At 37.0% G+C, this 25,274-nt stretch overlaps 1 protein-coding gene and 1 long non-coding RNA gene across 3 annotated transcripts in view; one reads left to right on the top strand and one right to left on the bottom strand.

Moving 5' to 3' along the window:
* LOC117313534 (uncharacterized) overlaps positions 1-25,274 on the top strand; it is a 151,676-nt gene that overhangs the window by 17,020 nt on the left and 109,382 nt on the right. Inside the window, exon 1 of one of the 2 annotated variants that reach the window (XR_012333966.1) lies at positions 14,024-14,159. The exons of the other annotated variant lie outside the window; for it this stretch is intronic. This is a non-coding gene — a long non-coding RNA (uncharacterized lncRNA). Of the gene's footprint in view, positions 1-14,023; positions 14,160-25,274 lie in introns of those variants that run through there. 2 annotated transcript variants of the gene reach the window in all.
* PDK4 (pyruvate dehydrogenase kinase 4) lies at positions 11,800-24,693 on the bottom strand. The gene is made up of 11 exons (XM_004322932.4): positions 24,325-24,693; positions 22,785-22,926; positions 21,531-21,602; positions 20,585-20,769; positions 20,330-20,416; positions 19,795-19,872; positions 18,187-18,263; positions 15,866-15,964; positions 15,555-15,665; positions 15,255-15,368; positions 11,800-14,070 (listed from the first exon to the last, which is right to left on the bottom strand). Exons 1-11 carry the CDS (start codon positions 24,437-24,439, stop codon positions 13,927-13,929), a joined length of 1,224 nt encoding a protein of 407 aa, XP_004322980.1. The 5' UTR covers positions 24,440-24,693; the 3' UTR covers positions 11,800-13,926.

Raw genomic sequence — 25,274 nt, 5'->3', positions numbered from 1 at the left:
AGGTAGTACATAGTCTCCATATACCCCACACTCAGTTTCCCAGTTATTAATAGGCTACATTTTTGTGGCACATTTGTCACCACTGAACCAATATTGATACATTATTGTTATGTTTGTACATTATTATTAACTGAAGGCCAATTAGAAACTAAGATCTGGGTGCTAGGTGTGCTCATTGCTATTGGGGTGTCATTACTTCTAGGCTCTCATAGCAGACAGAGAAAAGAAATATATGTGTGTATACTCACGTGTATATATATATGAATATTTCCAATATGTATCCCTCTGTATCACACTAATCAGGAGTTTATGTTTATATCTCTAACTCTAATCCTAATTTTCTTCCCTTGCTTATCTGTAACTTCTCACTCCAACAGTGAGAAATCTGCCTCCCACCATCATCTGTCATCCCTGTACTCAGTTGTTGATACATGTACAGTGGTTTCAGAATTTAAACCTTTATCAACTAGAGTACAGTTCTTATGTACTATTCCTTTTGCCTTTAGTCTTACAGACTCTATTTCCAAAGTCACTTAGAGCAGACCTTAGCCTCTACCCTCTTCAGTGAGGTTGTTTCATTACTAACATTAGTAATACAGTTAGATTTCTGCATCATATTCTGCACTCCATCCTGGAATTCCTCTGACCTTCTAAATGTTTTTTAAAATTTTGCATACATTAAGATTCACTCTGTGTGCTGTAAAGTTCTGTGGTCTTTGACAGAGGCATTCTGTCATGTAGGCACCATTACATACAAAGTAGTTTCATACAAAGAAGTTTCACTGCTCTAAAAAATCCTGTGCTTTACTTTTTCAACTCTCCCAGCCCCGACCTCCAAATCCCTGGCAATCATTGATCTGTTTACTGTTTCTAAGGTTTTGCCTTTTCCAGATGTCATATAAATAGAATCAGATAGTACGCTGACTTTTCAAACTGACTTCTTTCACTTAGTGATATGTATTTGAGTCATCCATGTCTTTTCGTTCATGTCTTAAGAGCTCATTCCATTTTATTGCTGAATAGTATTTCATCTTATGAATGCACCAGAGTTTGTTTATCTATTCACCTGTTGAAGGACATTTTGTCTGCTTCCAGTTTTTGGCAGTCATCAGTAAAGCTGCTATAAACATTTGCAAGCAGGTTTGTGTGTAAACATAGCTTTCGAATCAGTTGGTTTATTACCTAGGAGCGCGACTGCTGGACACATGGTAAGTCTATGTTTATCACTGTAAGAAATTGCCATCTGTCTTCCAAATTCCATAAGTGTTCCTATTACTCTACATCTTTGCCAGCATACAGTATTGTCAGTATTCTGGATTTTAGCCATTCTAATAGGTTTACAGTGGTATCTTGTTTTAAATTGCATTCTCCTAAAGACAAATAATGTTGAGTGTCTTTTCATATGCTTGTTTGCCATTTGTCTTTGGTGAAGTGTCTATTCAGATTTTTTCCCCATTTTAAAATGTGTTTATTTTCTAATTATTGAGTTTTAAGGGTTTCTTGTATATTTTGAATAAAAGTCCTTTATGAAATACGTGTTTTGCAAACATATTTTCCCAGTCTGTGGCTTGTCTTTTTATTCTTTTAACAATATCTTGTACAGAGCTGAGGTTTTAATTTTAACAAAGTTCCATTTTTCAATTTTTTTTTTTCATGGATTATGCTTTGGTATATTTTAAAACTCTACCAAACCCAAGGCCACCTAGATTTTCTTTTATGTTTTCTTTTAGAAGGTTTACAGTTTTGTGTTTTACATTTAGTTCTGTGGTCCACTTTGAATTAATTTTTGTACAAGATGTAAGATATATCTTAATTTTTTTTTTCATTAGAATGAATTCTAATCGTTCCAGCATTAATTGTTGAAAAGACTATCCTTTCTCCATGGAATTGCTTTTGCACATTTGCAAAAATCAGTTAACTGTATTTGTTTGGGACTATTTTGGGGGCTCTCTCGTCTGATCCATTGATACATGTGTCTATGCTTTTGCCAATACCACACTACATTGTTTATATTGTAGGTGTAGAGTCCTTAAAGTCTTGAAATCCAGTAATATAAGTCCTTCAACTTTGTTCTTCTTTAATCAGTTAATGTGATGATATGATTTTTCTTCTTTAGCCTATTGGTAGGGTGGATTATATTGATTGATTTTTCAAATGTTATACCAGCTTTGCATACCTGGAGTGTGTCTCACTTGGCTGTGGTATATAATTCTTTTTATTTATGATAGAATTCATGTGGTAATATTTTATTGATAATTTTTACACTTATGTTCATGAGAGATATTGATCTGTTTTCTTTCACTGTCTTTATCTGGTTTTGGTTATAGGGCAATATTGCTCTCATAGAATGAATTAGATAGTATTCCCTCTGCTTCTATCTGCTGGAAGAGGTGGTTTGACAGTTGATGTTATTTCCTCCTTAAACATTTGGTGGAATGCACTAGTAAAATCATATACACTGGTGCATTCTTTTTTTGGTAGGTTATTAATTAGCAATTCAATTTCTTTAATGAATGTAGGGATGGATATCTATTCCTCCTTGTCTGAGTTTTGGTAATTTCTGTCTTTCAAGGAATTGGTCAGTTTCATCTAAGTTAATAAAATTTGTGGGCATGTGTTGTCCCACCTCTTTTTTTTTTATTTAAGAAATATTTGACTAGTCATTGGACTTACGTGGCACTGTACCAGAGTTGGGGAGGCTGGAAACAAGACACTGAATTTTGTGAGGTAGAAATAGCTGACTCCTTGGACAGATACAGTCCAGGTGGCAATTGAGTGACCTAGGCGTTTGTACACAGGAAATTGCCGGGAGATCGCTCGTAAAGATCTCCAGGTTCAAGCTTTGCACTGCAGGCACAGATCTCCTCCATCTCCTCTCTTCCCTTTACAGTCATCAGTCAGGTTTGGAAAGCAGATAAAACAGCAGTTATCTGCGTAATCCCAAGGCCAAAGGGCCATAGTTGACTGTTTTGGACTGACTCCTGAATCATTGTACAACCCTGAAGGGAGAGAAACTCATATAATGATTTGGAATGGGGGTATGACATAGTATAGAGACTCAAAGCAAGTCAAATTTGACTTGGAAGAATAGAAGAATGTTATATTTCTTGAATTTTTTATGCTGCAAAATTTGTATATACTATACACTGATCCAGGTATAATTATACATTTTTATTTGTTATTTTAAAATGAATCTGTCTTTGCCCACTAGGCTCTAAACCCCATGAAGGTAGAGATCATGCCTGTGTTGCTTACCATTGTATCCCTAGAACATAGCTTTGTGGCTGGCACACGACAGACACCTAAGCAATGTTAATTGAATTTATCTATAAATAATGAGTGATTGGTGACTTCAGTGTCTAGTGGACTCGGTTTCATTCACTCGTTCACAAATACTCTAAACTTTATTGTCTCTTTATTTTCGTTTTACCTGTTGGACGAATTCACAACCATAGATGTACGTAACCCTCCATGTTTTCCCTGCCTGCATGGAAACCAGAAAACTACAGCCTAGTCAAAGAGTTAAGAAAAGTTTTTTCATTTCTGAAGATTTGTTAGAAGGCCAAGAAAAATATGTGAAAGAGAACATATGTGGTGCACAAAGCCTAAAATATTTGCTATCTGACCCTTGACAGGAAAAACAAACAGTTTCCTGACCCCTAATCCAGACTCTTGAGTAGGTTAGAGAAATCACACAACTGACCAGGTTAGTCAACAACCTCTCTCCTCTCCCCACTGTACCTAACTATATGTTCTCTCATAGCTTATCCTCCTACTCTCTGCAATTATTTTAAAGCTATTTTCTGTCCTCAAGCCTCTGATCACTTCATCTTTCCCTTCTCTACAGATAAGCTTTAACAACCAAAACGCGATCTAACTCACATGATTTCCTCTTATTATAATGGAGGACACGTTTTTCCCCCTACCTAGTGAAAATCTCCCCACCTGTGCTCTGACTCATACTTTCCTGCTGTAGTGGACATATGCTTTTGGTTTGCTACCATCCTTCCCTTCGGGGAAACATCTCTACTCATTTTGTGTTATCCTTCTCAGTCTATATGGTGTAAATTGGACCAATTATCACCACAACCCCGTTCCTCTAGCCCTGTGGGTAGGCACATGATTAAGCCTTGGACACTTAGAACATTTCACCCCCATGTTTACATGGGTTGATTCTGAAAACGGCACCTGACCAAAGCTGAGCCTGGAGACATTCCAAGTGTTGTCTTGGAATAAGACCCTTACGCAGGGTTCTTTCCAGAGAAACTTCCCCAGTGATGGTCCTGCTGCCTGGTGTCATCCGAACTAATAGAACAAGACTGAATTCTGTTCGTAAGCAGAGGAAAGCTTTATTGTTTGATCAAAGAAAAGAGAGGTGCAAGCTCTCGCTCTAGAGCACACACTTTCCCGGACAGGTTGTAGGAGCAGCTGCGTTATAGGGTTCTTCGCAGCAGGGGGAGGGGTGGAGTTCTGGCAGGTTGGGCGTGGCTCCACATTGCAGTGCCGGGTGCAGTGTCTTTGCACACAGCCCTTGGCTGCCATCTTGAACTGAAGTGTTGTGTGCAACCTCAGGTGCAAGGCCTCTGCATGCGGCCCCATGTGAACAAGTGAAACTGGATAAAGCACAAAGGAAAAGAAAAAAAGGTCAGACTTTATTTTATTATCCAGATTCTATTTTTATTTCCCAGGAATTGTTAGTGGGCTTTGCCAGGACAAAACTTGTCATATGGCCCCCTGGAAATATTTATTTACATTCCAAAGGGTATTCTCCTTCTTTCCTGAAGGAGGATTTGTGTACATTAGGGAGCAAAGTTTTTTCTCACTGTCTCACAAAGGGAGGGAGTGGGAGACAGCTGTTCCTCTTCCAGATAAACGCTCATATTTTGGGGGGGTTCTTCACCTATAGTACAGATCCCAGTAAGTGTAATGTGACGTCTGGCTCTCACTGAATCACCTTAGAAGGGGGAAAGATTGGGGCCAGGGGAACTGATGTAGTTTTTACTGTAAGTAAGTATAAATAGTTTGTCCCTGTCCCAGAAATCTTGTATCTAACTCTCAGGATAATATGAATAAATAAAGATATTAAAACATATCAATATTTAGAAACCTAATTTCTGTGTTCACAAATAGACTATAATGTCCTTGAGCACAGGAATCGTTGTGATTCATTATGGTATTCCTAGTGCATGGCAGCATGTGGTGCTTGAGAAATCTTTGCTGATTACTTGTTGAATAAGTAAGTGAATTGCCTCAATGCCTGAAGAATGGTTAAGTGTCATTCAGTTGAAAGCGTGAGCTGGTCTAACAACCCAAGCTTCTGATGGCTCTGCAAGTAGGTAGGGACTTCTGAAAATACTGTCTGAAGAAATACAGGGACCTGCAGCTGGTTGGTTAGGCTGCTTGCGATGAGGTCAGTGACCTTGGCCCTCTGCCTTGTAGACTAGCTATGGGTTACACATTTGCATGACCTCAGGCATCACTCTGACTTGTTGCTATCCTCCCTGAATTTCTCAAAGAAGGACTGTTTCTTCAGAGCAAAGGCTCTGAAGTATATAGAGTGCCTTGAATCAAATCCCAGCTTTGTCCCTTGATAGGGACAACTTACTGGACTGCTTTGTGGCTCAGTTTTCTATCTGTAAAATGGGTAGGATAATACAGATGTTGTGAGGGTAAAAGTCCATTTATGCAAAAGAGTTAATATAAGGGTTGTTGGGAGGGAAAAATGAATTAATTAATGTAAAATCCTTAGAAAAATATCTCACATAATTCTGTAGAATTTTCTTTTTTGCCTACTTAATGTTCAATTTAAAAGGGGTCAGAGAGAGAAGAAAGAAGTATAGTGAAACCAATTTGTATTCTAATACATGAAATAAATATTTTCTGCCAATGGAAATAATAGCTTAAAAAGATCAAGTCAATATTATAACCAATAGATTATCTGTGGTTAAAAAATTGTTTCTTCAAGTTAGTGGCAAGTTTTATCCCTAAAATAATTTCCCCCAAATTAGTGCATGGTAAGTAAAATCCTGTGTGGAACTACCTGGACTAGGTGAAGATAAGAATCACATCTGACTCTAAACAGAATGCAGGATATATTTTCAGTTACAAAGAACTGTAACTGTAACTGTAACATATTCTACTTTCCAATATGCCAGGGAACTGTTTTCAAAGGCTTTTTAAAAATCGTGTTTTGTGCTTGCTTTTGTTATCATTTGGAGCTCTGCTTTCACAAGATGAAATATGATATTTAGAAGGGGCAAGAGGCTGCCTGGGGAACAACTGAAGCCTAATTGTTATTTTTATGGTTTAAGTCTCTTTTCATCCATTCGACAAACAATTATTGAGAGTGTACTTTGGGCAAAGTGCTATATGTTTGTTTATAATGTGCAGTGAGCTAGCAGCTTCTCCGTGTTCTGGGAGGTGCAGCCTTGTGCAGTGCTCTCAAAGGGACCTAAAAGAGTTAATGGATCTCATTAGCTAACACATGACATCACCATCCACCCAGTTTCTGGTTAGACAGCATTACCAAAGAGGTCAAGGTCTGCATTTGATCCCTTCCTGAACAGGTTTTAGCCTTACTCAGCAGTTTCAGGTCAATAGACCATACTTTGACCTAAAAATCTAATCCCAGCGTCATAATCGGGCAGTAGGGCATATTGGAGCAAATTTGTTACTATCATTAATATTTCATGCTCACGCTGTATGACTTCATGTCTGAAGAACAGTACTTTATTTTTATTGCTATCCACTTATTTGTATAGGAACTTAATAGAAGTTCCTTAATAGAAGGATCCAGTATCTAATACTTAAATAACATTATTGATAAAATAGCAAATATCTATATAAATTTTATTATGTGCCAAAGAATGTTATAAATGCTTTACATATATTAACTCATTTGAATTCTCACAGCATTCCTATAAGGAAGGTGCTATAGTATTATCCCCATTTCACAGATCAGAAAACTTAAGCAGAGAAAAGTTATGTAACTTCCCATGGCTATTAAGTGGCAGAGCTGGCATGGAAATATAGGCAGCCTGGCTCCAGAGTCCTACATGTCTGACCAGTATGACACTTGTGTGAAAACCCACTGTTTTCACTCATCAGCCAACATACCACAGATTCTCTCTTTAATTATTCAAATATTAAATTAATCTCTCATTTAAGAAGATTGTGCTGATTGCTGCACTGTATTTTGTAAATAAACTGACAGTGAGACATACGATCTTAAGATTTTAGTCCACAGAAATGTTTTGATCCTTTTACTATCCTAGTAAATGGCTCTTTGATGCCCCAGATACCACATCTAGACATTAGACTATATTTATTTGAGCTCCAATATACCTTTCCCACCTTCTCCCTGGATAGTTTCTTCATGGTCTTTTCCTCACCTCCCCTAAATTGTCCTCTTTCTACCTAGTCACTTTAGCTTGAAATCACCTTTCCTTCTTTAAATTTCTATAGCAGTTAATGTTAGTGAATATGCCTGGCTATGTATATTAGGAATTATGGCATCTCCTCTACTGTTGACTTGAACTGTTAGTAAAATCTTTGGTCATGATTCAACTTCTCACACGTTTGTGTCTCTTTAACTCTTCAACAGGACTCTAAGCTCCTTGGGGACACAGACCTAGTTTTAAGCCTGAAATAAAAGGTTTAAGTTAGTTTGTATGTATATATTATAGGCATGATCCATCTGGAAATAAACATGGATCCTTCCCAGACGGAGAAGAAGTGCTGAGGGCCCTTGATGTTATGATGGGTGACGTTGGTTTTAGATCAGTAGAATAATCTTCTCAATCAGGAATTATTTCATTGCTTTTCTCTGTTTTCCCAACTCATCAAAAATATATTAATCAAGAAATATTTTTGATGTCTACTATACATGAGACAGGCTTAACATCATGGTTTTCATATAGGTATGTGTAATTCATGGTCCTGGATTGCAGGGAAAACACAATCTAATTGGGTTTCTGGATTTTATACCTCTCTATAACATTTAACTAGCAACCTGAAGAATTACGTGCTAAATACTAAAATGGTCCTGACCACGTGAGAGCTTAGAGGAAGAAGTTGGGAGAGAAGGCACTTTGGACTGGGATGCTCAGTCCATGGAGGGGGGAATTTGAGTTGGGTTTAGAAGGTTGAGCAGCTTTTAGGAAAAAGGCAGAGAAGAGAAGAAGGGCATTTCAGGCAGGCATATTTACAATGATCAAAAGGAAAATGTTGGTTGCATGTTTAGAAGACAATATACTAAACAGTTCAGTAACAGAAGGTATAGGTTGTAAGGTTGATTGTGTAGGTTGGATTGTAGAAAACTATAAATATCAGATTCTTAGGCACTGGGAAGGCAGCAAAAGATTCTGAGCTTGACAGTGATATTATGCAAAGCCTAGTTTGGACTGCAGAGAAATTGGAGGCAGGGTATTCAGTAAAGAATTATTAGAAAATATAGATTCAAAAACTTCATTCATTCATTCATTCATAGATGGACCTAGAGATTATCATACTAAGTGAAGTAAATCAAAGACAAATATCATATGGTATCACTTATATGTGGAATTTTAAAAATTATACAAATGAACTTATTTACAAAACAGAAACAGACTCACAGACTTAGGAAACAAACTTATTGTTACCAAAGGGGAAGGGGGTAGGGATAAATTAGGTTGGGATTAACATATACATACTACTATATATAAAATAGATAATCAACAAGGACCTACTGTATAGCACAGGGAACTCTACTTAATGCTCGGTAATAACCTATATGGGGAAAGAACCTGAAAAAGAATAGATGTATGTATATGTATAACTGAATCACTTTGCTGTACACCTGAAACTAACACAACATTGCAAATCAACTATACTCCAATATAAAATTAAAATTTAAAAAATAAAGTTCATCACTGTTAATGTATTTAAAAAACTTTTATTCATTCATTCATTCATTTAGTTATGTGAGAGTTCATTTTTTCCCTTACAGTTTTATTGAGATATAATTGGCATACAGTACTGCATAAGTTTAAGGTGTACAGCATAATGATTTGACCTATATACATCATGAAATAATTACCACAATAAGTTTAGTAAACATCCATCATTTCATATAAATGTAAAATTAAAGAAATAATGTTTTTGCTTGTTATGAGAATAGATTCAGAGACTTTAGAATTAAAAGTGTCTTCCTTAAGCACTAGAATTCATTTAGTTATTTCACGTAGGTAGAAGAGAAAACTGGGACTCAAATAGGTAAAGAGAATTGCCTAAGAATATGGTATAAGTTTTTCATTTTTGTTTTCAAATTTTTATTTCATTTTCAGGTCACAGAGCTATAATTTCAAACATATTTTGTTATTCTTAAAAGTGAATTTAAAAGAAAAATACTGAGTTAAGGGCAATTCTGCCAAATACCGAAGTGTATTTTGGGGGCTAGAAACACATTAAAGGGCATAGTTTTAATGGAATTGATAAAATAAACTCAAGACTTTGCCATTTAATAGGCTATTTGTCTTATATGTTAAAGCATCCTTTTACATTTATGGAAAATAATATGCTCATAAATAATTCCTAGCAACCAGTTTGTGTTATTTTCATTACATTGAATAATAGCAGTAAACATGAGAATGATGTCTTTTAATCTGCTGATAAACTTTATTATTTCATTGCTGTATTTATCACTAAGACAGTTCACATCATTTTCACATCATTTAATAGATTCAACATGTTTTCAAGGCTACTGACATTTCTGTTGATTTTGAGTGGCTTTTTATGTTTATTTGCACTTTAGTAGGAACTGAAAAATCTCATTAAAAGACAGTTGCTCATTTCCATTAAGAGGCCATGAAATATGAATGGTGACATTTTTTTCATCTGAGTCCAAGGTGAACAAGAAGGAATAATACTAATAAAATCTGAAATACCAACCCATTTGCTCAAGAAATTTCATTAGTTAGTTATAACTTTTATCCATTATTTAATTTCTTTTGAAATATGTGATAATTTTTAATGGCCAAAGGCCACCAATGTAGAGCTACTTTAAACAAGATCAGTTGCAATTTTTCTGGCTTGGAAAAATATTCCAGAGTTTCTGCAATGTTGTAAAACTTTTTGAATACCATTTAAAGCATAAAATCTTATAAAATTTGATGTATGTTTGTTTAACACAGAGTTCCCATCTGCTTTTAAACGCAGGGATGCTGTTCTAAAGGCAGAGGTTTATTTATGTGTTTATTCATGTATCCATCCAGGAGATGTTTATTGAGTGCCTAAGTAACTGTGATGCAAGGTAAAAAGTGAAAAAATCCCCTAAAAGATGTATGGATAGCATGTTAATGGAGATAGAAGCCTACTGCTCTAAGTGTTCATGGTGGAGGGTTGGGGACCTCTTACATAAGCTCCTGTGAAATTATGAAAATTCCTCAATACTTTGATCAAGACAGACCAAAGTGACCTGGAGATTTCATATACATTTGCAGTGTTATTACACATCTAAGTGTAAGTACTGTACCTAAAAGCATAGTAGTAGAATAAAGAAATTATAAGGCCAATGCTTAAACTACTAGGTCACAATAATCTCTCTTTGCACACGTTATTGTAGTTAAGATCAAATGCTCTTACCATTTCGAGCCAAATTTGAAATTTGGGAGAAATGGTGTAAAGACAGTTTTAATGAAAATTCAGCCAACTTTGTTGAACTTGAAAATTTGTATCCTTTGGGGGTATACACATTGAGTCGAAAAGATGTACATGTCCATAAATGGAGAATTGTGGGACTTGAAGTCTTACAGTTTTTGTGGAAATGGGGATGAAGGTTCTGAGCCCGGGGCACATGCTAACCCCCTACCTCCCAAATTGCTTAATTCAAGGGAACTGTATAGCTAATCCCGTGTGTGTAGGTATGTGTGTGCTCTTGGGCTTCCTTTAGACAGTGCAGTACTTCCTTGACAGAAGAAGAAATGAAGGTAGTCAAGTGAACAAGCATGTCATTGCTGAAGGGCTGAAGGGCTTCAGTATAGGTTCTTTAGGGTCTAATGCCATAGTTGATGGCATTTTTTATTTACATATGATTATTCTGACAAGATTTTAGAATTTAGTTATGACAAACTTATTCTACTAATTTTATTTTATTCTAATTGCTTTTCTTTCTTCCCTCCCTCCCTCCTTCCCTTCCTTTCTTCCTTCCTCCCTCCATTCCTTTTATATTTGTTTTTTTGCAAAACTTTGCAATAAGGGCATTATGGAGGTAGGCAGAGAATGTTGTCTAATGATAAAGTAGGATTAAATTAGTAAAGAAAGACAGTGTGAAGATAGCAAAGATAAAACATGTCACCACTTAATTTAGTACTTCCTATCCTATTTCTACCCTATTATTATTCAGATATTTAATCTAGAAATTGTTTGGGAACCTAAATTATCTAGGTAATTATTTTGATACTCCACTGTATTTGCTATGTAAATACAGTCACTAAGTGAGACTCTTAAGTAAATTTACCAAAAAAAAATGTAGAGAGTGCATGCATTGGAAAAACAATTCTTGAATTTATTCATGTAGATAAACACACATTGTACTATGTGTTATTGGAGCATAACCAAGAGAGCAAAGGAGAACCAGAAATTTCTGGAATGCTATAAAGTATCTTTTGTTTAAAAATTAAGATTTTAAGGTTTTGTTTTTTAAAGGCTATACCCCATATGTAGCTAAATTAGACTTGGTGTAAAGTGAGGAAAAACTTTACCTCAAATTCTTCTTAGTACTTTCCATTAATTTGAGAAAAGAACTTTAAAAAAGATTACATCTACCATTATAATAAAAAATATTTATTATAAAAATTGTCACATTTCTCTGTACATAACCTAGACACAAAAACACAATTTATACATTAATAATTTAAGTGGGCCTGAACATTCAGTTTCCATCCACTAGGATCCTAAAGTTCTTCCACAGATTTCACAAATACCAATGTGGACTATTTCTATTTTATAGAACTCCATTTACACAGTTGATGTTATTGAGATACCAACATTTCTTTTTCTCTTGTGTTTTAAAGGTAGTTCACAGTGTTTGAGTTAACTATTAATCAACTGCTTTAATCTTTGGTAAATACAAGAATTTACGTGCAAAAATGTTTAAATTTTTGAAAAGTCAAATAACCTATTGCAAATAGTTCTGTGTAATCAATAAATGCATGAGCCAGAGTCTCACCATCAAGAAAAGTCACTTCCAGGACTTGTGATGATAACACCTGAAATCCACAGCAAATAGTTTGAGGCTTTTATGGCCACTACCAGAAGCACCACACCACTAGGCCATGAGAAAATTAAACACAAATGTTAAATTCAACATACAGACAGTGCTGATTATTTTACAAAACAGGAAGTGCTAGTTTTTTCGATATCCCGGTTTAAAACATCAGTTTGACACAGAAGAGTTTATTATCTCATAAAAGCCTATTATCTTGCAAGAGTGAGAGAACCATTTAAAGAAGCCATACTGTTTTGAAAGACACCAATTCATTCTCTCGCAAATAATTTATCCATGATAATATGGGTCATTCCTTGAAATAATTTGTGGGGAATATAGCAAGATGCTTGCCTTCTGCTTCCCTCTCTCCTTGCTTCCCATCTTTCTTCCCTCCCTTCCTTCCTACTTTCCTTTGTTTTTTTCATTTCTTCTCTAAGAGGAATGTGCTAGACTGCCCCATCAACCTGCATATTATACTTGAACTCCCCCAAAGTTCCATATGCATTCCAGCTTTCATGCATTAGCTCTCATTCACAATGATTCACAAATGAAAGCATCAGCATCGATAGCATGAAAACCTCTTACTTGCAGGCTATTTGTTAAAAATACTCTAAGAAGTATTTAAATTCTAATGTTCTTGAGCTGTTTGTTAATTACAAAATTTTATCAGACATGTTAATGGTGAAGTGTACAGAATATAATTAAATATATAAAAAATACATCTTTTTAAGCCTAGAAAATAGATGCCTTTGGATTACCACCACTGCAGTGTGGAGAACAGCCCTTCCTACTGAGTTAGGTTCTGAATGCATGATTTCTTTCCCTAACACTGGTTTTTCCAATCTACTTCTGTTTCATTTATAAACAAAGCAAGGTGAGATTTTGCTATCACTTTGGTAATTCTTCTCTCCCTCCAACCGCCAATGTCCTGAAATCAGTGCGTATTTTAAAATTCAACCAAGACAAGGCACCTGGCAATAAGTGTTCACTTCTTATTTGAGGTGTGAACAGGAAAAGCAGCATAATAAAGGCACTGTATTTATCAGAAGGGGCTTTCTTCTGAGTTTTTACATAGGCCCATGCCTTGGCTGCAACTCAGAATAAAATGTGTTGGCTCATTCCTCCTCATTCAAAGTAAGTGTTATTTCAGTCACTGGCTTTTCATCTCTAGAGTGCATAGATATATATGAAATGTATGTTTACATACATTTCTAATCATATAGTATAAAATAAGCCCTAGTCCTTTGAGTGATAGGAAAGTACTGGTACACTGACACTTGATAATCCATAAATACCAGTATCTTATAACATCAACCAGTGGCCTAAAATATCAGTCATTGAAACTGCTAGCCTACATCTTCACTTCTCACTCTTTCCCATTCTTGCTGATAAACAGATGGAAAACTGAGGCTTATTTCTTCTCCAGGATTTGATATAAACTCATACATTATTCTAAGTTAAGAGAATAAAGAGCTGGCTAGCCGTGAACTCCTGTAGTCCTGCACTGTGCTCGCCTGGGTCACAGAAAGGAGCTTTCTTCCTCTTCACATCAGTGTTCTGACCAAGGAGTTTTTGTTGCTGTTGTTTGTTTTTGAGAAAACAAGAGTTCACACGCAAACATTCAGGAAGCAGCACTGGCATAGACCCACTTTGATCCCTTAAAGCGTCCTGAGAGTCCCTCCTCACACAGCCACGTTTTCCTTTGCCAGGTTCTTTGGTTCCTTGCTTGGGATACACCAGTCACCAGCCTCGCTGCTCGTCTGATAATGTTTGAAGGCTGATTTGTTAAAGACTGGGAGTGTCTCTATAGACTCAGAAGATAAAGCCTGAAAGAAAGGGGAGAAAAAAATCAAGCCAAAGAAATTATTCATCACATAATTTGTACCTGAAGTGATTATTCAAAATAAATTCAGAGGTAAGTATTCAAACATTCAAATACATTCTTTTAATTGATTTACTAATAAGAGCACACCAGAGTCCATGGTATGCTAGGCACTGTATAAAAGAAAACTGAAAAATAAATATTATCTGCACCCCATAGGGGCTGAAATAATATATATACAGTTATAAATCAGGTAATAGTATTTGTGTTCAATAGTTACACATGTCCCTTGTTTGGATATTGCTGATGCCATAGAATTGAATAGCAACAGGCAAATAGGTTTTCCAGGCAAAACCTTTGTATGTGTGATAAAGTGAGAGTCCTAACCTGATACTATTGATCTATTAAAATCTGATACTATAAATCTATAATATGTTAACCTTTTCCAATACTTGGAAGACATTTTTACTATTTAAGAAATGAATAACTATTTCAGGTGTTCTAAGACCATGCGGCAAATGGTCCCATTTTCCCTTGCACAAAAATGGGAGCCTAGAAGCTTAATGTTTTAGTTGTTAATAACTGTGAATATATTTTCATTTGAAATAGTTGGCAAATGATTAACAGCATCAGGACAGTGACCTTAAATAAATTGAGGCTTTATCAGAAATGGAAAAAACATGTACCAAATTTTAAAGTTTAAACAGGAAATGCCAGGCACCCCACTGATAGCTTCTGAGCAGTCAGCTTTCCTCTCCCTGGATTTCTAACAAGGTCAGCTTAAGGTCTTGAGTATCTTGATATCAGTTGTTTTCTAGGCTGAAATATTAGCGTATATGTATTTCCCACAAGTCCAAGTAAAACAAAAGTATGGCTATTCTTAAAGATGCCAATAGGATTTGCCTTAAAAAATTCAAATGAGCATCTCCTCACTCAGAAACTAATGCACTTCTTGGGAAACAATTTTGGTTCACTGAGGCAAGTAGCCTGGCCCACTTCCTTTTTGATACGTTACCATATTAAATATTAAATAATATATCTACACATACCAAATAGAAAATATAATGACTTGTCATTATTTGCACTAACTCAGTTTGGGTATTCACTGTGGACCGTAGCACTCAGGGCTGTAAAAGAAGCAGTCTTTTCAGAAATATGATTTTTTTTTTTATTGGATTTAAAGGATACCTTTAAGTAGATGACAGCATCAGTTCCATATCCTGGCAAAGAGTAGAGATTTAGATCTCCTTGAAAGTACTTGGCATAGAGACGAGAAATCGGCAAGCCATAACCAAAACCAGCCTAGAAGGGAAAGATCAGTTATTGACAAAGTGGTGAACATGATCATAGGAATACAAAATGCTTTCTCATAACCCCCATGCCCAATTTAACTAAATTGATTAACTTGCCTAAATACTTCCTTGTAATCCTTGCTCTACATTTAGAAGTAGGTGGTTGGGATGAATTTAGCCATATAATTGGTCTTACCAAAGGAGCATTCCGGGAATTATCCATCACAGGCATTGGTGCAGTGGAGTACGTGTAACTAAAGAGACGGTCAATGATCCTCAGGGGAACACCACCTCCTCTATCTGAAATCTTAAACAAACAAACCAGTCATCAGAGCTACACATTAAAAACAATACGCATTTGTTTATATAAAAATATCTTTCCTTCATTTAAAAGTCACCTGGTGTACATGACTTTGATCTACTGTTCAAAGCAGAGAGCTTTATTATTATTGACTCTTTTAAAAATTCTCTTAAGAAAGACTCAAAAGAAAAACAGAGAATGGTTACCTTAATTGTAAGATCTTCTTTTCCCAAGACAACGATCACCTCAATTGGTGTCAGGGAAGGCCAATTTTCCTGGTGTTCAACTGTGGCTCTCATTGCATTCTAAAGAAAACAAAACCGTAAGGAATTCAATGGCAGGAGGATGAGGGACAATAAATAACTGTTTTTTATGTTTAAAATGAAAGCAGCACAGAGGGTAATTCAAAGTTCTTATTTTTTTAAGTTAGTAGTAAAATAGCTCTGTAAATAGCCATTTATGATTGTGTCATGCAGGAGGTATAATGAAAAATATTCATTTACCATGTAATATAGCTACTGGGAGTAATGTCTAATGGAAAAACAATTCTGCTAGCTGTCAAGTTCTTATTTGTAAGCTTAATTTAAATGTAGAAATTGGTTTTTATAGTCCATTTCCTGGCTTTCTCTTTTCTGACTTTCCATTACATTTTACATCTAAGCACCAAAGACTATTACATAACAAATAACAGTGAATCATTGAACCAATTTATTGGCTTTTATAAAATTTGCTGGGAAAAGGTTGTTACTATTTAAAAGGATAGTAAATAATTCTAAATTAAATTTCAATTTGCGTTTGATTATCATCTTAACTTTTACCAATGATGGCAAAATAACTATGAGTTGGACCATTCAATTTAAAAGTAAATCAACAAAAAAGCATCTTTTGTCCTTTAACAGAGAAGAAGCTCAAACAAGTTTTCAGATAAGTAGATGAATCTCATACAGATAAAGTTTTGGTTTATTTTACCCATTTTCCTCTCTACCCTTCTTCTGATAGGTTATCTGCTTTCTGGTTTCTATATAATAATGTTAAGCTCTAAGCATTAGCTGAAGAGAAATGTTTGTAGTACAATCACTACCTCATTGCATTAACGTTACAATAAGTTAGGAAACAGTAGGTTCTGGGAAGAGTTACATCAGAATTAGAAGAGGATTTCACTTTTTTTTTTTTTTTCTGCGGTACGCGGGCCTCTCACTGTTGTGGCCTCTCCTGCTGCAGAGCACAGGCTCCGGATGCGCAGGCCCAGCGGCCATGGCTCACGGGTCCAGCCGATCCGCGGTACGTGGGATCCTCCCAGACCGGGGCACGAACCCGCGTCCCCTGCGTCGGCAGGTGGACTCTCAACCACTGCGCCACCAGGGAAGCCCGATTTCACTTTTTTTGACGACTTCCTCCTCTCCAGTCCAGGGGACTCTTAGAAACCATCACAAAGCTTCAAGTGTTTTTTCTGTCTTTTGGTGCAAGTACAGCGTTTCAGTTTGGGCTTAGAACCTGGGACAGGATTTGATTCTTAGTACCTGGCTGTCCCAGACCAGTAACATCCACATCCTCTAGGAGCTTGTTAGAAATGCAGATTCTCAGGTCAAGAGTATCAAAATCTCTGGGACAGGCGTAAGAATCTGTGTTGTGAAAGCTCTCTAGGTGATTCTAATGCACACTAGCGTTTGAGAAGCCCTACCCTACTGTTTTGCTATGGAAGGTGTGGACCATGGATCAGCAGCATCGCCTGTTAGCTTATGAGAAGTTACTAATCTCAGGCCCAATTCCAGACCTACTGAATCAGAATGTGAATTTTAACAAAACCCCCAGGTGATTCATATGCACATTAAAGTAGATCACTGAAGGAACTGACTGTCCTTTGAGTATATTCTAGTCATAGGTTGGGACCCTGCCACCTCCAGTAATTCTGGACCTGAACCTCTGGATTTAGAGTTGGACCGGCCTATGGGGATGGAGATAACAAGGCCTCAGTCACTGAAGCATTCACCCCACGACCTCCCTTAATGAATGCATGAATGACTAGTGCTTTGTTGGACACCTGAAAAAATAATGGGAACAGGGAGCGTTGAGATATAGTGACTCATATTGTGCATTCTCAAATACATGTTGATGCTACAGGAACTGCATGTACCCTTTCAAACATTACTGTAGCTTCTTTTTGTTAGGACACAGAAGCATGCCTGGGAGAAGATAGTGAGGCTCCTGTTTAGTAGGGAATGAAAAAGGGAATAAAAATGTAACCAGTTAACATTTAAAAAAAAACAAAATTGAGGGCTTCCCTGGTGGCGCAGTGGTTGGGAGTCCGCCTGCTGATGCAGGGGACATGGGTTCATGCCCCGGTCTGGGGGGATCCCATATGCCGTGGAGCGGCTGGGCCCGTGAGCCGTGGCCGCTGGGCCTGCCCGTCCGGAGCCTGTGCTCCGCGACGGGAGAGGCCACAGCAGTGAGAGGCCTGCATACCGCAAAAAAAACCAAAAAAAAAAACAAAAAAAAACAAAATTGCAATTATTGTGAAGTGTGTTACCTTGAATAGTTCAAAGAGCATATGATGAAGGTGAGACGAAACATACACAATATGAATTGGTTGGCCTGGAAATTTTCCTAGAAAAAATTAAGCTAATTTAGAACTGCTGAACAAATATTTCATTAAAATAAACTTTCATATCTATTTGATTAATATTTTAGATTTAAACAGAATTGGAATACTCCCCATCCTCCTCACTCTAAAGTCCTACCTTAGAAGCTTCCCTTTAAACAGTAAACACAACTGATTATTCTTGATTATTAATGATTATTCTTGATTTTTATCAACTAAACATAAAATCCCATAGGCTAAATATGCTTAAATTTCACCAAGAGGCTAAAGAAAATAGAAACAAAAACCTCATAATACTCTGAAAAGAAAAATAAAAGTATTATTCTTTGGTGTTCCAGGCCTTGGCAAAGTTTGAATCAGAAAACAAGGTCTGGCACAGTTCCCTCTTTATTTCATCAAACAGTACAAGCAGTTTATCTGCAAGTATTATGCAACAATGCTGTTAATGCTTAAAAATATTTTTCAGTCTTTATTTGTACTCCTACTTCTGGTTTAGCAATCCATTACATTTCCCTATCCCCAATCCATGAGTTAAGCTACTCTTAATTTGAGCAACTTGATTTTAATTCTCACCACCAACAAACATTGTTCCTGTATAACTATTACTTGAAAAAGATGTTTACTTTGAGTTGAAAGGAAGCTATTCCAATTTCAGTGTACTGTCTTGCTTTGAGAAGCAGCTATGGGATAAGATAAAAATAGTGCCTTGCATTCATCCTGTAATTACTTCATTCAGTGTGGGAAGACCTTATCCTTTTAGGTACCCTAGAGTTGAAGCTATTGAAGTATGCTCTGCTTCCAAAACAGTGATATATACTTATAGTGAAAATTAAAAAAAAAAAATTGGTAAGAACATTTAACATGACATCTACCTTCTTAAATATTTAAGTGTACAATATAGTATTGTTAACTGTAGGAATGGTGTTATACAGCAGATCTCTAGAACTTACTCATCTTGCATAACTGAAATTTTATACCCACTGAACAGCAACTCCCCATCTCCCTGCTTCCTTCAGCCTCTGGCAACCACCATTCTACTCTCCGCTTCTATGAGCTTGACTATTTTTGATACCTCATATAAGTGCAATCACAAGTATTTGTCCTTCTATGACTGGCTTTTTTCTTATAGTGCAATTTAAAGTGTTTTTGTTTTCAGATCTGATAAGTAACCTCTTTAGGAGCATATCTCCACTACCAAGTGGTTCCTCCAAATCTGACCTCCTTATTCCTGTATTCTGTAGTAAGCAGTCTTTCTTTGATCAAAGATATTGAAACTTAGCTGCTACTCTAAATCCTAAATTATCTGTTCAAACCATTCTTCTTTATGAATTTTCATTAGCAACTGAATATACTCAATTGGAACTTTCCAGTTGAGATACAGAGAACCTTGGCTTCAAAAAAAAATGTGTACAAATTCTAGGCAAGTTCAGAAGGCAGAAAAGGAACACAGACATTGCTTTGTATTTACAAGAAGTAATCATACTGGGAGAACACTGAGTTTTCCATAGATAAAAATATATTTAATTTATAGCTTACCATTCACTTGTGTGAGCTTTAATTCTGGAGATGTTAAATAATACTGATTACAAAGCATCTTGGAACACTCAAAGGCATCTGGAATGGAAGGTTTTTTTTCCATAATGATTAAGTGAATTTATGCCAAGTAAAATTTTCAGGTGATCTTCAGTGTATACACTACCCTTAATCCAAAATATTCATTAGAGTACAAGTTTATGTGTATGGAAAAATTAATTTTTAATATTTTATTGAAGAAAAAATGAACACAGTGCTTAAGTTATAGCTGTTGCTATAGGAATATGTGCACGTCAGATGTCAACTATAATCTATGAGAATATGGCACATTAGCTATTGACGTTTAGATTTTTTATAATATTATAAGTGAATATTTAAGCACTTGACTCTCAAAAACAAAGGACCTTCATTACAGTATTTATAAAGACATAAACGGAGCACTCTGAATAGTAATTCACTCAGAGTCACCTCAACAGTAGATGTGTCAATCAGATAATGTACATTTTCAATAAGGGAAATGCAGAAACCTAGAAATTACCTTGGACCACTGCTGCCACATCACAGTTTGGATCAATGCTTCCAATGTGGCTTGGGTTTCCTGTCTGTAAGTCACTAAATATAAGGACTGTTGAAAAGTAAAAACAAAGAATATTGTTATAAAAATCAGGATAATAATGATTAGAACTACCTCTGAGAAAGAACGTGATCCACCAAGTAGTGAAATACCTGCTTAGAGTATGGCTTGTATTCTACACCCATCTCTATATATCATGACCATGATGAACTAACTTACTGTGCTGGTTCATCAGCATCCGGGTAGAAATACGGTTCATGTAAAATCGATCCAAGAAATACTGAAGATTTTGATTGGTGGCTGGGTCAACTGTACAGGCATCTTTATACTCTAGGATTCCCTGTGCCATTGTAGGAACTACATTATGGTGTCTATTTCGAACTTCGATGAGAGTATCTACAAAACTAAGCCAAAACAGATTCATGGTTAGTAGAAGTTCAAATAAGTTTCATTAATTTATATTTCTTAGATTACGTCAAAGAAGGTAAAGCCTTTCTCAAGTACCCATCCAAACAAATCAAATCATACAACGTTTGGACGAAGCTTTATTAAGACTCTCACTACAGATTCTTTGACTACAGTAGAGGAGATAGCTTCACAAACAGATTTATTTTGCTTCTAGCTTACATGTAAAATATCAGCTCTATGAGTGGTAGGTTCACTCCAGTTGTTGACTAAGCTTTCTCTTTCAAAAAATAATTTAAAAAATAAGTACTATTTAAGATGGCTCTAGAATGCCACTGTGAAAAAAACTTCAAATTTCTTGTAAGATTTAGAAAAGAGTTTTATTTCTCATTCTTATAGCTAGAGACTGTCAATTACTCTGAAAGAAAATGTGTACTCTACAATGACACCAACGTGCATTGATATTATGTAACAGTAAATCCTTCTACAAATCTAATCATCATACTAAATTTAGAGTAAAAATAGATTTCCTTCTTTTAAAAAGTCCTCTACACTTTTCATCCTCAGCATCATTTCCAATGCCATAAGTCTCTATTGCTTTTAAAAAAAACCAACAAGCCAAAACTTGTCATTTGTAAGGGGGTAGTTATTTATTATTCAGGATACTATTATAAATTATCCTTTAAGTGAGGTCTGAAAAAAATCTGATGTTTAGAAATAGTCAAAGTTTTAGACACTTATTCTAATGCATAAAACTTACTCTGATAATGTTTTCTGGTCCTTTGGGCTTTTCTCGTGAAATTCCACCAACTCCATCAGGCTCTGAATATACCTGTAAAGCGACAGGTGGGCTTTAAGTCTTAAAATTGAATAGTCACTTACAAGTGGCTGAAAACAGATTGCTTTTTTCCAAATGATTTGAAGAGAGAACGTATTATGTTTAAAATTAAAACTTTCCTCCAAGACATTTGGAAAACATATGTCTTAGAAAAAAGAAAGCTACAAATTTAACCCTCAACTTGCTAACTTAAAATCTGTTTAACTATCCTAGATCACTATTCAGTTTTCTGTTTTGTTTGTCAAATGTCTTTATTTTTATAGCAAAAGCATTTAGAAATTACTTTTACAGAAAGGCTTCATATTTTTTTCCTCCTGTATTCATTCATAGGTGAATAGAAGTCTTGAAAGCAGCAGTAAATACTATGGATTGAATATGTTTCAGATTGCAATTGTTTAATGGGCGCATAATACATATATTTCTTAAATCAACAAACAAAAAGTTGTACAGTCAGTGGGTTAGGGTGAAGGTCTGGTGCATATCTGCCTCAGTGCATAACCTGGCTCTGTTCTCTGAAAATCTGCTCCTTTGGTTTACCTACCCTCTCTAAGTCAGTATCCTTATTTGCAAAAGGAGATAATTACTGACAGTGCTGGCTGTGTGCCTGGTACTGTTCTAAGTGCTTTTAAAATGGATTACCTCATTTAATTACACTCAGATATCCCTTTGAGACATATACTTTATTCTCCTCAATAATAGATGGGGGAATTGAGGCCTAGAGATAAGACACTAAGCAAGGATTCCACAACTAGGAAAAGAGGAAGGCATGATTTGATCCTGGGCCTGCTTTCTTAATTGGTTTGTAAGTAACAAAGATTAGGCCCTCTATAAGTAATAGTCATTTGTATCTATTTCTAGGACAGAATTCTTTTTGCAATATCAAACTGTCTTTTATTATTTTAAACACAAACTAATATTGTAACTGTCAATTATTTTTCATATTGCCTTCTAAAATTATATTGTGAAAGTATCTACTCTTTCAGGGTAAAAATGTCTGTTATAGCTTTATAACTGCCCTTATGATAACTTACCCTAAATTAATAGAAAATACATCTTTCAAAGTATTTAAGCTTCAGACCACCTGTTTTCCAATTACGATGTTAATATATTGTAAGAATTCATACTCAGATAACTATCTTAAAACTAGAGATTGTTTCAGAATGGTTCACCACTTACCAGCTTTTAACTAGTTGCACTGAAGAGGTATTTACTAATCCTTCAGGGAGGATATAAATTTCCTTCAGGATATTGGCTAGCCTCACAGGCAACTCTTGTCTCAAAAACACAAAAGAGGTTCTTTCACATGCGTTTTCTGAACCTGTAATAAACAGCATCTATTTAGTTTTTGGAAAAAAGTATATCTAAATTATATATTTGAGTAGCATTAACTCTCCAATATTGAACACACATATATATATTACAAAATATTTAACCCTCAGTTGGGTAACTGCTTGTAGATAATTCAGGAGTAAGCATCTTCTTCTTTATTGTCTTTTTCTTTCTTTCTTTTTAAAAAGTGACCAAATATGAGAATTATTGTTTTCTCTTTTTGATGAGGATTCACTTCCAAGAAGTCATAATATCCCAAGGCTCTTAGTATTCATAAAAGAATGCAGGATTTAGTCAAATCACAATGTCAGGGAGACAACATCCTTTGCAGAGTTCTAGATATGAAACTGTAGTGAAGGGAAAAGGGGAGGGGTGGGAGTCCTAATGTTTCCAGACTAGTGATAAATAATACCACATTTAAATCCTTGAAATTTTCTTTATAAGATTTGTGCAGAAAGTTTGTAAATATTTTCAGCAGTAATGCAAATATATAGATAACGTTAAAGCTAAAGAGACAAAGAAATCTTTGTTAGGAAATGTTAGGAATGCAGAGAGATGAACCCTGTGGAGGGGTGGAGGGTGGCTAAAGGATAAAATCTCGGTTAATTCAAAGCTACTTTATAATATTAGGAATCTTCTCCAAGAAGTACTATGCAGTGAAGGAGGGGATGAAGTTTCTAGTTCATTGTTAAATGGTGACTGAAAGCAAAAACTATTTTTTTTTAACATCTTTATTGGGGTATAATTGCTTTACAATGGTGTGTTAGTTTCTGCTTTATAACAAAGTGAATCAGTCATACATAAACATATGTTCCCATATGTCTTCCCTGTTGCGTCTCCCTCCCTCCCACCCTCCCCATCCCACCCCTCCAGGCTGTCACAAAGCACCGAGCCAATATCCCTGTGCCATGCGGCTGCTTCCCACTAGCTATCTACCTTACTGCGTTTGTTACTGTGTATATGCCCATGACTCTCTCTCGCCCTGTCACAGCTCACCCTTCCCCCTCCCCATAACCTCAAGTCCGTTCTCTAAGAGGTCTGCGTCTTTATTCCTGCTTTACCCCTAGGTTCTTCATGACGCAAAAACTATTTTGACTGAAAACTTTGGAATAGAAAGGAAATAGAAATAGAAACAGAAACAGAATAGGAAAGATGAGCTCAAACCAACCAGCATCAGCGGGGCGGCAAGTGGCCTTGACCTGCAGGCACAAGCTGTCAGAGAGAAGGCAAATCTAAGAAAGGCAAGGTGTGCTGGCTTCGAGGTTCCAGGGTTCAGCAGGAAAGCGCACCCCAGGTGTTTTAAGTAATGAGTCCAGCCCTCCCTACACCGGGTCTGAAAGTTAAGGCAGCTCCCCAGTCCCCGCCCGGGCTCTACGTCCCCGCTTACCGAAGTCCAGCAGCTGCTTCATGGACAGGGGGGACGGGCTGTAGCGCGAGAAATGCTCGACCTCGCGGGGTACCAGGGAGCCGGCGCTGCGCATCACGAAGCGTGCCGCCTTCATCTTGATGACCACCGTCCTGGCACGAGCTGGGGCTGGTGTGTGGGGTGAAGGCTGCGGGGAGCAGGACCTGGGGCCTTAGAAAGGGCGGGGCGCGTTCGGACGGGGAGAGCAGGTGGCTGGCAGGCTCGTGCTCCCCGGCCTGGGCTGAGGTTCGGGGGTGCTTCGCGGTGGAGGAATCGGGCAGTGAGTCGATGGAGCAGTAGGTAGCTTGAGACTCAAGTTCGTATCCTGTCACCACCCGCCGCCTCCCGAGGTTTTATTTGTTTCCCGGCACCCCCCCCCCCCCCCCGCATCCCCCGCCCGCGAAGCTCCAACCGGGAGGAGCCACTGGAACTTGGAGAGCTTCCTGAGCTTGGAGCCGCGCCCGTCAGCTCAGATAAAGAACTTTGGGCCCCGCCTCCAGGACGCGGAGGCCTGGCACCCGAAGCTGTGAGGGGTAAGGGGACACCAGGAAGCCAAAGCGGCCGTCAGGAGGTACGTGGGCTCAAGATTAGCCATTTGTGACAGGACCCCGGACAGCGTGGGCTGGGGCCAGCCCAGACTCGACCTTGTTTACACGCAAGAGGCTGTCTCAATGTCACGCATTCCAAGCCAGAAGCTGTTTCCAAGAATCTTGGCTCGGAGATGTCATTGGTTCGTGCTCGGAGCGGGGCTTTTACAGTAGCTAATCAGCTGCGTGCAGAAGTATGGGCTTCTCTGCCATTGGACAGCGAAAAGAATAAACAGCCTAGAGTCCTTACAGCGTTTTCTCCATCGATGAATAGCGCAAGTCGGGAACTGGAAGTTCCTTTTGCGGGGACTTGAGCAGCCCAAAGTACGTTTACTTTTTCTTGTG

This window comes from Tursiops truncatus, chromosome 9 (genome assembly GCF_011762595.2).
Source record: "Tursiops truncatus isolate mTurTru1 chromosome 9, mTurTru1.mat.Y, whole genome shotgun sequence".
Classification (NCBI taxonomy): Eukaryota; Metazoa; Chordata; class Mammalia; order Artiodactyla; family Delphinidae; genus Tursiops; species Tursiops truncatus.
Note: the sequence above shows the minus strand (reverse complement) of the source record. Positions and strands in the feature narration are given on the sequence as shown.